The 11,939-nt window shown below is 39.3% G+C and overlaps 1 protein-coding gene across 1 annotated transcript in view; it reads left to right on the top strand.

Moving 5' to 3' along the window:
* The window catches only part of LOC107090321 (ubiquitin carboxyl-terminal hydrolase 22-like), a 31,656-nt gene extending 25,661 nt beyond the window's left edge, over positions 1-5,995 (top strand). Inside the window, exons 8-13 of the mRNA XM_015383636.1 lie at positions 838-996; positions 1,080-1,206; positions 1,295-1,386; positions 1,679-1,741; positions 3,248-3,397; positions 3,480-5,995. Coding sequence (XP_015239122.1) covers positions 838-996; positions 1,080-1,206; positions 1,295-1,386; positions 1,679-1,741; positions 3,248-3,397; positions 3,480-3,522 — 634 coding nt within the window. The 3' untranslated portion in view covers positions 3,523-5,995. The remainder of the gene's footprint in view (positions 1-837; positions 997-1,079; positions 1,207-1,294; positions 1,387-1,678; positions 1,742-3,247; positions 3,398-3,479) is intronic.
* Positions 5,996-11,939: the final 5,944 nt, after the last annotated feature.

Below are 11,939 nucleotides of genomic sequence, written 5' to 3' on the forward strand. Positions count from 1 at the left end.
AGTTTAACAATGCATGATGCAAATCCGTGAAGCAGCGAGATTGTGAAAAGTGAACCACGTTATAGCGAGGGTTCACTGTAATAGGGTTTGCATTTGCTCTACTTTAATGCTTCTAGAATATATCCCCTGTGTTTTTCTTTTTTTTTTTATACCCCTTTGATATGCAGCACTGGTTAAAATTAATCTATTTCATTGTTTAGTATTGTCCTGATTTGATCCGGACATGTTTGAAAACGATTAGGGCTCCTTTGTTGATGCAGCAGGTCCACTCTGACCTCAGAGGAACAGATGATTGCTGCCATTAATTTGCAAAGACTAAAGAGGACTCTATCATTGTACAGTAACAGGGTCGCTAGAAGTCATTTTGAACAGGGGATTCTGTGAAATTTTTTATTTTTTTTGCAAAAAAAGACCTATGAGCCTATAGGCCTATTTAAAATGAAATAGATTGAGATTCACTACTTTATTGTCATATACACTTTAGTGTGCGCAACCGGGGTCTGTAACTCACAGACATCATTAATGACATAATCAGTTCTCAGGTGAAGATATGCGCTATTAATTAGACTGCACAATAAAACAATTTTCAGTGGCCAATTTGAAAAGCCGGCCTTCACAAAGGGGTTGTAAATTTGTCTCTAGGTATGACTTTTTTTCTGACTGCTTTCAGACAAACGAAACACAAAATATGATCGGTCCACATAACGCAGCCACTGCCATCTAGCAAACAAAGCCGGTGCCACAGAACATGAGAACGTTCCATTACCACAACGCCGTGCAGGAAACTGGATGTTAGCTGTAAGGGCCTGTCTGATCTGTCTAATCCATTTCTATCAGTGGTGTTTCAACGACCATCGATCCATTCTGGGACATCAGCCTGGACCTACCCGGATCCTCCACGCCTTTCTGGCCCCTCAGCCCCGGAGGAGATGTTTCCACGTTAAACGGAGAGAGTCACACCACTGGAGCAACCACACTTATGGACTGTCTGCGCAGGTAACAACACACCTGTTTCTCTACATCTATTAAACTGTCAGTAGCTCTTTGAATAAGTAAAATAACAAATACAAACTCTTTAGGTTCACCAGACCGGAGCACCTGGGCAGCAGCGCTAAGATCAAGTGCAGCGGATGCCATAGTTACCAGGAGTCCACCAAGCAGCTAACAATGAAGAAGCTGCCCGTCGTGGCCTGCTTTCACCTGAAAGTAAAGCGACTAAATGTTGACCTTTTAAAAGGTTGTGATGACGACCCCAGCTGAGAGCTAACAATCCTTTGTCTGTGTGTTTGGGCAGAGGTTCGAACATTCAGCCAAACTGCGGAGGAAGATCACTACTTATGTCTCATTCCCACTGGAGCTGGACATGACTCCCTTCATGGCCTCTAGGTGAGCAGATATGAAAATAATTGGATCTGCAGCCTTTGGACAGAAGCTCAGCTGCTGTGCAGGAATTTAATCAAATTGTAGAGAAAACCAGAAGTTTGGATTTAACTTGTGCAGAAAAGAAACGGACTGAAGGCGTGAACAGTTCAATGTTTCACTATGTTACTGCTGCCGCAGTAAAACTCCCAACACTCGTTATGATGCTGACATGATTGAACCCTGCTGCTGCTCATGTATCACAGGAAACTAAAGAGATCTGAGGTCTGTTTCATTCTCTGCGTTTTTGTTGTTTCAGTAAGGAGAGCAGGATGAACGGGCAGTACCAGCAGGCTGTGGAAACCTTCAACAATGACAATAAGTAAGCTCAACACAAACGGAAACCAAGCAGATAAAAATATCATTTATCGTGTAGTTTTTCTTCTGAGACTTTGCAGAATTTGTTTTAAAGGGGTTCTAGAAGCAGGAGTAGCATAACTGGTAGGGGTGTAAATCCCATCCATCATGGCGATTCGATTCAGTATCGATTTCCTGACCCAACGATTCGATTATTTTCGATACTCAAGAATACACCAAGATTCAATTAAATTCGATTATTGTTTCTTTTTTTTTTTTCTTTTACACCTTACAGGCTAGGCAATGTTTCAAATTTGAAATAAATCAATGAAAGCTGTAATATTGTTTTGCTTTTTTTTTTGAGAAAATAACAGAAGTAGAAAAGTTGCACTCCATCTATTCCTATTAAAACCTAATTCACTGAAAAATAATAATACCCCTGTGTTATAGATTCTGCAAGGCCTTGCAACAAAAAATACTGCACAAAGTCAGTGCAATGCCCCCTCCACAGACGCTCCGCTGCACCTCTCCCAGATTGTAGCTGACCGCAAACAGTGCCGCAGACAGGAGGCCGGCTTGTTTTGTTTTTATGACCGAAATTGCAGGAAAAAAACTTGTGAAGTTTGACCCTCTAGAAGAGCGGGGTGCGCGAGAACGCTGGGAGCCTTTTTCCAGCTGGATCTCTGCTCTTTTTGGCTCTCATGTCCCTCCGTCATCGGACTAAACTCGCCCCCACTTCCTCGCCGCCTCGGCCGTATCTAGACCCACAGTGTTTAGCACAGACCACGCTTCAGTATTGAGAATAATTTAAAAATGTCTGTGTCAAGCTTACTGCAACACACTGCTGTAAGAGTATAACCAGGAAGCGAGGTAGGAGGGCAAAATAGGTTTAGCGCCTCCGCAGCACGGGAGGAGAATTACTTCCAGGAGCAAAATTGTTACTATTCTCTGGAACGTCTCCTCTAACAGAAGTCTGCATCCTTTACAATCCAAGGAGCCACATCTATCCTCAGCCCAGCTAAATCCCCAATGGTATCAGGGCAACTGATGTTGCTCCAGCTTTTAGAAAACATCAGCTTCTGATTAACTAATATCTACAAAGAAGTCATTTCTGAAAATTACCATCCTTTTTCATTTTAGGTTCCAAATTTTTCTTCAATTTAAATGTAGAAAAACACAGTTGAAAAAAAAAATCCTTTAGATTTTTCCGTTTTTCTTTCAAGGGTTCAGAAAAGAGAAGTGGTCGACCTCAAAAAGCCATAAAACATCAATTTATTCTTTAATATATGCTTTGGATAGATCAATTAAATTCTTCCCTGACTGAACCTGTGTCTCATGACCTCGATTTAAAGTTTAAATTGATGAAAAACTATTCATGAATTTGAAAACAAAATAAGAAACATGTTTTTTTATAATTTTTTTTGCCATACATACAGTTTTACTACACAATGTTTTATAAGTCTGATCTGGCTGCCGAATCATGCAGTCACCCACAATCTAAGATCTTCCCTCTGTCCGTTTGTCGTCTAAGGTACAGTTTGTTTGCGGTGGTGAACCACCAGGGGACACTAGAGAGCGGCCATTACACCACCTTCATCCGGCAGCATAAGGACCAGTGGTTCAAGTGCGACGACGCCATCATCACCAAGGCTAGCATCAAAGATGTCCTGGACAGTGAAGGGTAAGCGGGTCTCATGAAGTGCAGACGTAACCCTTAAACTGCTGGGATTGGTTATGATGCTGCATTGCTCCTTTCTCCTCAGGTACCTGTTGTTTTATCACAAACAGTTCCTGGAGTACGAGTAGGTTTCAGTTTCCAGGAGGAATCCAACAGGGAGGAGGAATTGGTTGGATGGAGAAAGAGGCAAGGAGATCATGAGGCTCACTGTAAACATGGAAGCTACTTTTCTAAACGCAGAGCCGGATCCACCGTCTGCCCTGCAGGACAAAACAGATTCAAATGGTCTGAAATAAAGACGAGCTGAAGGTTTCACTTGAGTTCAGGACACAAGGAGGGAAAAAAGCTGACAGTCGGCTCATCCTTCATATAATGGACAATAACCGTCTCCTATTGGTCCGTGGATGTAAAACTTCAGGAAGTTTTACTTCATCTCAGATCCATTTTTTTTAAATAACCCCACATCTGTCTCAACGCTCGCACAGCTGCATTCACATCCAGGGCCTTGTAGCTCTCTGCTTGCTGCACCTGCATGGTTTTCACCGCCATCTTTCTGGACACAAGCACATACAGGGAGAAGGAAGAAGGTTTTATCGCTGATCGTTCAAGTTCTCCCCTTTAGAAAGATGACAATCTTTCATTTTTGTAGAGAGAGATGATAAAAGCAGAAAATCATTGAGTTTGTTAATTACGATTGAAAACAAGTATTTGGTCAATAACAAAAGTTCAACTCAACACTTTGTAGCATAACTTTGATGAGGTCACCTTTTTTCTGTCATTCTTTAGCAGGTTTCCTCACTTTAGCTGGTGTTTTGCTCCATAGCTGCATCACGTTTTGGGGCTGTTGCTGGGCAACGTAGACTTAAACTTCATCAACAAATCTTAAATGGGGCTGACGTCTGGACCCTGAAAGGCTTTTATTGCTCCTTGGTCTGTTTGGAGTCATTGACCATCTTGTATCTTCAGTTCTGTCACTGATAGGAGGAGGTTATACCTTAAAATCTCACCACAAATGGCTCCATTTATGCTTCCTTTAACACCAATCAGTCATTAAGTCAGAGTGGAAGAACAACTGCCCCAAAGCATGATGGTTCCGCCCCCATGCTTCTCCGTAGGTTTGGTGTTTTGGGAATCAACCTGGGATCCTTCTCCCTTCAAACCTGAAAAGTTGAACTTGTGCCCATACCAAAGGGGCGGACCCATTTGTTTTTGATCCACTCTATAAAACCTCAAACTCAACGCTATTTCTGACACTTTGAATTGAAAAAGCTTCTTGGATGGGAAGAGAAACATCAGCAAACTTGCAACAAAGCCCAGTTGATTGTTTTTTAACTTTTGTTGGGATGACTATGACCTGGATGACCGAGAATCTTAACCAGCATTGTGCCAAAAGTTCTATTCTTGTTCCATCTTCTCTCTGGTGACGCCGTGGACACGGACAGGGGACACGCCTGTCCCTCTGGTCGTAGTGTACCACTTCGGCCCCAGCTTTCTGCAGCTCACTAACCACATCCTTTCATGTTGCTCACCATCCTTCTCACCATTTTATCCTCACAGGTTGAGATCCTGGATAGAGGTTATTAATAGTCTTCCAGTTGCTCCTATAGTGACTATATTCCCACCAACCTGCTTCTTGTTGTAGATTCACTCTTCCCAGCCTGGTGCAGATTGATAGTTTTCCTTCTGGTGTCCTTCAGCAGCTCGCTGGTCTTTGAAATGAGTCTGGAGTTGCGGATGGGTTCCAGTTCAAACAGGAACCATTAACACAGTAGAGGACAGAACGGCTTCTTAAAGAAAAAGTTCCAGTCTGTGAGGGCAAAACATCCAGCTTGTTGCTCGGTGACCAAATACTTATTTTCTACCATAATTAACAAACTAATTAAAAATGAGATTTCATGCATTTTTATCCCCTCATGTTGTCTCTCATAGTTAAAGTGAATCCATTTAAAGATAACAAACCTCTGTCATCTTTCCAAGTAGGAGAACTTGAACAACAGTGATTGACTAAATATTTTAAGCTCAAATGTTTTAGTCTAACATGCAAACACTTTTCTACAAGACCAAATATTTTCAGAGTGGAACTTGTCTCCTTTATGCAGTTCTAGTTCAGAGAGCATCTGTTGGGAATAATGGAAGAATATCAGCTGACAGTATTCTAACGTTGTTCCGTTTATTATTGGTGAGATTATTTTAGTCAAAGTGGTACTTTTTATTTAAAAAAATAAATGTCAGCCTCTCTTTCAGCTTCCATGGTCTAATAGAGGAACAGAAAGACCCAGTCAGTCTATTTTTATACATCCTGCATCCAAATGATTGTTTATCATTTTGCGTTAAAAAAAGAAAAAAAAAAGAAAAATGTTTTTCGTCTCTTAAGTCACGCCGTCAATCATGTTTTTATACACGGAAGATAAAAAGATGCTTAGGATTTTTATGAAGCCTGCTGCTACTGTTTTTTTGTTTTTGTTTGTTTTACTTCCTGTATTTATCAGCATGTCCAGCTTAATTACTGCTAAAAGTGATTCCTCTTTTGCTGCGTTACCAAAATCTCACCACGAAAAACGGAGAATCATAAACTTTATGTAAACCTTTGAGTTCAGTTGACAAAAAAACAAATCCAGATTTGTTAAAACCACTGTTGGTACTTCTGGTTTTAATACTTTTTCTCCTTTTTGCCGGTTGGACAGCACTTCATTGTTTCCTGTAACATTTTGAAGCTTTGACCTCATCGTCATTTTAGATCCTTTAGACTTTAGGCTCCTCCCCTATTCTCCAGTTTCCTCAGCAAACCTACTTTCTTCTTCCAGGTTGAGGTCAGAGGGCTCAGATGTGTAGGAAAGGTGGATTCTTGTCTGGATAAACGGTTGATTTTAAACGTCTTTTTAAACTGGATCTCTTCTCTTTCCCAAACTGCTGATCAAACTGAATATATGCTGCAACAGAGTTGATGCAGAGCTGGACACTTCAGACGTCTGCCATTCTAAAGGATTAAACATATTTATTGCTTTGCTTAGCTTTAAAGCTGCATAGCTGATTAAAAAAAAAAAGGTGACCTATTATATGTTAATAATAAATGCGTCCTCACCATGTTTAACGCCAGCAGTCGGCTGCTAACGCAGACCTCAGGCCTTGTTTCCTTTGAAGGTCAGGTTCTGTTTTTAAATCATCTTCTATAGTTTAGATTCTGCTTTTCCACATATTTATCATCTTATTTTAGTTTTACAGCCAGCCAATGGTTACTGAGCTTATTTTCTCCTTTCCGTTAATTCTGTGGATCTCCTGAGCCAGAGTAGAAGAAGATAGACCCTTGTTATATATTTACATCTCAGTGAAACAGGAAGTTATCAAACTTCTAGTTGCTAGAAACCCGTCATCTTAAAAAAGTATACGGATTAAAAATAAATTGTGCTATTGATGACCTTTTTTAATACTGTAAATGTTCTCTTAAGTTTCTGTGAGATTATTTAACTGCAGTAAAAGATGAATTTATTCGAAGGGTTTTACTTAATCTCTAAAGGTTACGACAGTAAGATTTTTATTTTAGTAAAGGAATTTCTTCTTTTTTCTCCCCCCACATTGTCAGTATGTTGTCATGTTGCTGTTTCAGGTAAACAGCCTGAATGAAACAAGGTGAAAAAAAGGGGGAAGGCTGTTTGTGTAAAGGGTCAAAGGCTCAGTCCTGCAGTGTTAACCGTCCGCCGCATGTTGCTCTGATTGATCCATCTGTCTGTCTGAGGAAGAGCAAGAAAATCCAAACTTAGAGTAGATGTTTGTACAAAATGTGTTTCTGTGTGTAAAGAGACAAAAAAAAAGACAAAGTGTGAGATCTCGTTTGTATGCACGTGTGTCGTGCGTATGCACTGTACGTTTGTGTACTGAATCAGTACTTGCAGTCAGCATGCTGTCTAAGCTGGTATCACAGTTTGATATGTTTATTTTTTTTTCTGTTCACATGTTGATGACGTGTGTATAAGTGTATGTGTACAGTTGGTATGTATGAGACTAAAGGTGAAGCCTCAAAGCTGATGGAAGTCGTTCCTCTACACTGCTGGATCCGGCGGAGGGAAGCTGATCCCGTAGAACTTGAGCTCGGCAGCCGTTCCTCACACACACATGTTACTGCTGCATAACTGGACACACTGATGGAAACGCACTCAAATAAAGAAACGTATCGACAAAAAACTCCCAGAGTGCCTTCTTTTGTAGTAGAGATCAATCAGCTCAGATTATTGCTCAATCCAAGCCAGATTAGAGGAACGCCCAGTCGTAGATATAATCAATAGTTTATGATTGATTTTATTACGTTGTTTTTATCTGTTTTTATACGTCTTACTGTACTGCTGCCTCTTGGCCAGGTCTCCCTCGAAAAAGAGATTTTATCTCAAGGGAATTCCTGGTAAAATAAAGGTAAAATAAAAAAAAATAAAATAGGGACATGTTAGAAAATCAGGGACTCTCAGGACGTTACTCTAAAGCAGAGATTCTTACAATTTTTAGCCCCTGACCCATGAAATGGTTACGGTGTTTTCTCCATTTCCAAGGGATACTTAAACATCTTTAAACACTTTCACACAAGTATTTATAAGTTTAATTTTCATGGTGGATCTCAAAGACCCCCAATGTGGTTACGACCCTAACTGTGAGAATCGTCACACTAACAATTCTTTTTCTCACTGGAAGCAAATCGTTACCATATTTAAAATGAAAAAGCATTTCCAGAAATGCTTTTTTATTTTCAATTTTACATTTCAAATTGAATTTTGGTATGTATTTGCAGGGGCACATTTTGAAAAATAAATCTGAAATGTCTTTTTTTATTTTAATTAAGTAAAAGGATGAGCAGTGTTGAAGAAGAAAATTAAAATGCAAACAGGATTATTGATTACTAATTTCATTTATGAGCCAAACAATGCAGCCACATTTTTAAAATGAAAAGCATTTCTGGAAATGCTTTTTCATTTCAAATATGGTAACGATTTGCTTCCATACACGCCAACGGTAGACGGCGAAAAAACTTTTATAGAGAGCAGGGTGACTGATCATCTGCTGCCCCCTTGTGGCAAAGCTCAACATCATAAGTAAGCTGAGTTAAAAGAGCTGTGCAGGTTGAGCATTTTATTTTTATAATATAATATTTCCATCTCAAATAAAAAAAAAAACACAAATGCCTGAAAGCTAGTAAGGAATCGAAATAAATACAAAATAAAATCATATTATAAACCTGTATTTATAAAACTGGAGCTCCTCCTCTTATAATTTTTAACATTTAAACTTGATGAAAACAAATTGAGAACAGAATACAGAACAAAAAATATAGTCAGCCTGACTTAATTAGTTTTTAATTTGTTTTCATCAAGAAACCTGAGCTGCTTTGATGAGCTCAGTGTGAAAACCAGCAGATACCAGAATGTTCTCTGCATCCATGCTGATCTTCTGCTTGATTTTGATCAGTGGTGTCAAAGCTGGAGGTCAACTCAAAGAAAATGTTATTTTTTGTTTGAAAAAAGCTTTATTTTTTAGTTTAGTCCTCATAAAGCAAACAGATCACAGCCCTATTTTATTTTACTATCTAAGAAATAAAATATTTTCAAGTACTGTTTGCAATGCACTCGCAGACCCCACGGGTACAAGTACCCATGGTTGGGAATCACTGTGCTAAGGGACAAATCTTAACAGAACTTTTACACATTTGATCTAAATTAGGCAGAGAAATGGTTTACGGATTCCAGCGCTGCGGCTCTTTTCTGGAATTGTCACCAACAGGTAAAAAGAACAATGAAGAGCCAATAAAAACATTTTGTTACCTCATCCTTATACGTCAGTCATCTGACTGGAAAATTTGCTATAGAGACCGTCTGAAAGTTTACATCGGTGTTAATCAGGAGAATATGGCTGCGTTCACACTGCAGGTCTAGATGCTGAATCCCGATTTTTTTTTATTTGTAAAATCTGATCATTCAGACTAGTGCTTAAATGCAGCCACCATCAGACTGCGCAGGACAGTCCCACTGAAGGACCATGTGGAGCGCACATGTCCAAACATGGTAGAAGGACATTAGAACTCACGTGTCTCAAGTTTGACTTTTAGGCCTTTCCTCAGAAACACAACCACCAAGAGAATGGAAAGTATCAGCACTGTCTGGTTAGGGAAGTGATAACATATGTCTGCATCTCTGTGTCATTATAAGATCTCCACAGTATTACAATCAGATCATACAAGAGGAAGAAAGGTAATTATGCACCATTTGTTTTTGTGGATCAGTGTCTGCTGTGCTGGAGAGGAGTCAGAGCCTCGATTATGATGTGAAAGTTGCATGAAATGAGACTGCAGATGTTTTAAAATGTTATCAGATTTAGCACCATATATGGAGGTTGAATGGATCAGATTGTTTTGGAGCAGCAAAGATCAGAATTGAGCCATTCTGACTGCCATGAAAAAGTACGAAAGTAACCTATGCAGTGGTGCCACCATGCCTACATTTTAAATGGATGTCTGCCAATAGGACTAGATCTCCGTTGTGTTCATTTTCAATCATCTCGTCGTCCATGCTACTATGCTAACGCCACCGCCACCAAGCTGCAATGATTTGCCGCGAATGAATACCGCCGAATCTGTCGATTCATCTTGTAGTGGTGCGTCAAATGCAACGTAGATTCCCATCCAATTAGATTGAATTTGGTATTGATGACGTGAAAAATAATAACGGTAACTCCATTGAAATGATTCAAAACTAAAGTAACGAGCCAATTTTTTAAAATGTAAGGAGTAGAAAGTACAGATATTTGTGCAAAAATGTAAGGAGTAGAAGAAAAAAGTCGCCATAAAAATAAGTAGTAAAGTAAAGTAAAAATATCAGAAAAATCTACTTGAGTACAGTAACGAAGTATTTTTACTTCGTTACTTCCCATCTCACACAATAAACCAAGATATGAGTATGTGCATACGTAAGTCTTTATGATTTCTACATGTCATGGTTTTGGTTTGTTCAAGTTTTATCACTGAGTTTTCATTGGTCTTATTTTTCATTCTTGTCTTCTCTGTATTTTTGATTGTATTTGAGTTCTTAGATATTTCCTGTTTGCCCTCTTGTGTCAGTCTCCTTCTCCCTTCTTGCCTCTGTTCACACCTGCTCCCATTCTGCTAATTAGCCTGGTCTTTGTTTCTCTCTCCCATATAATCAAGGGTTCTATAGCAGAGACGCCGTCCTCACGGCCGTCCTCCAGAGGTCCCCCTTCGTCGCCGTCTTCACGGCTGTCCTACTGTCACAATGGAGGTGGTTTGAAAGGACCCAAATGCAGACAAAAGCTTGAGGTGGTTAGTTGAATGTTTAATAATAAAAAGGGTAACAGAAGCAAAAATCCAAAAACATACATCCACAAAAATGCTGAAAACTGGGACTACTCACAACAAGAAGGGGACAAAGTATTGACAACAAACCAGCAAAGAGTGACTGAACAGGAGGAGAATAAATGGGAGAGAGGAACAAAAATCAGGCTTTCTCAGTTAGGAAAAAACAAACCAATTGTTCAACACATGGTCAATTCAAAACCTTTGGAGAAATGTCCAAAAATTTAAGAAGACTCACTAATTGTTAAAAAAGATTTTGTTCTATTCAAGGTTGAATTGATCAATTGTACTGCACAGACGGCAACCCCCCCCCAAAAAAATCAAAATAATAGTGAAAGCTGCAGAAAAATATCTGAAAGTGAAAGATTTAAACTGGGAAATGGTTGAAAGCATGATGGGAAAACCGATAGGACCATCAGAAACTGACAAAGTGACAAAGACTTAAAGATAAATTAAAATTATAAGGGCAAATGTTATTTAGTATTATGTTAGGTTAAGTTGCAGAGTTTTTGTTTTTTTGTTTTTTTTGTTTTGTTTCTGGGGTGAATCGTTTCCTGTTTCCTTGCTTTACTCCATATCAGTTGGTGGCAGTAATGCACTTCTCACAAGTTTGCCAACCGCCATAAAACCTCACAAGAAGAGGAAGAAGAAGAAAGACCAGGCTAATTAGCAGATTGGGAGCAGGTGTGAACAGAGGCAAGAAGGGATCTAGGGAAAAGGAGACTGACACAAGAGAACAAACAAGAATTATCTAAGAACTAAAATACAATACAATTAAAAATACCTAGAACACAAGAATGAAAAAGAAATAAAACTTGAACAAAACTAAAACCATGACACTACAGGCACGTTTACCACAATAGTAGATTCAAACTATGAAATTATGACTTTTAGTTTCAGAGTGCCACCCCAAGAGTTTTAGTGGCCCCACCTGGGCAACCACTAGGAAACATTTCTGGAGGCGCCATTGAATCTATGTGTCACCATTTTCTATCAGACAGGTTGTGTATTTAGCAGGTGTCTGATCTTTTCATGTAAACCCCATGGTTTGAAATTCACCTGGTTCAAACATCTATTCTGTTATCAGACCCAGTCCTTCTGCCCAGTATCTTTTCATTCAATCGTTTTTTTTTTTCTTCTCCTCTGGTCATTAACCTGTGACGAGTGTTTCATTCAAGAGCACACCAACCGAAACCGAGA

The sequence above is a fragment of the Cyprinodon variegatus genome, unplaced genomic scaffold (assembly GCF_000732505.1).
Source record: "Cyprinodon variegatus isolate N-32 unplaced genomic scaffold, C_variegatus-1.0 Scaffold290, whole genome shotgun sequence".
Classification (NCBI taxonomy): domain Eukaryota; kingdom Metazoa; phylum Chordata; class Actinopteri; order Cyprinodontiformes; family Cyprinodontidae; genus Cyprinodon; species Cyprinodon variegatus.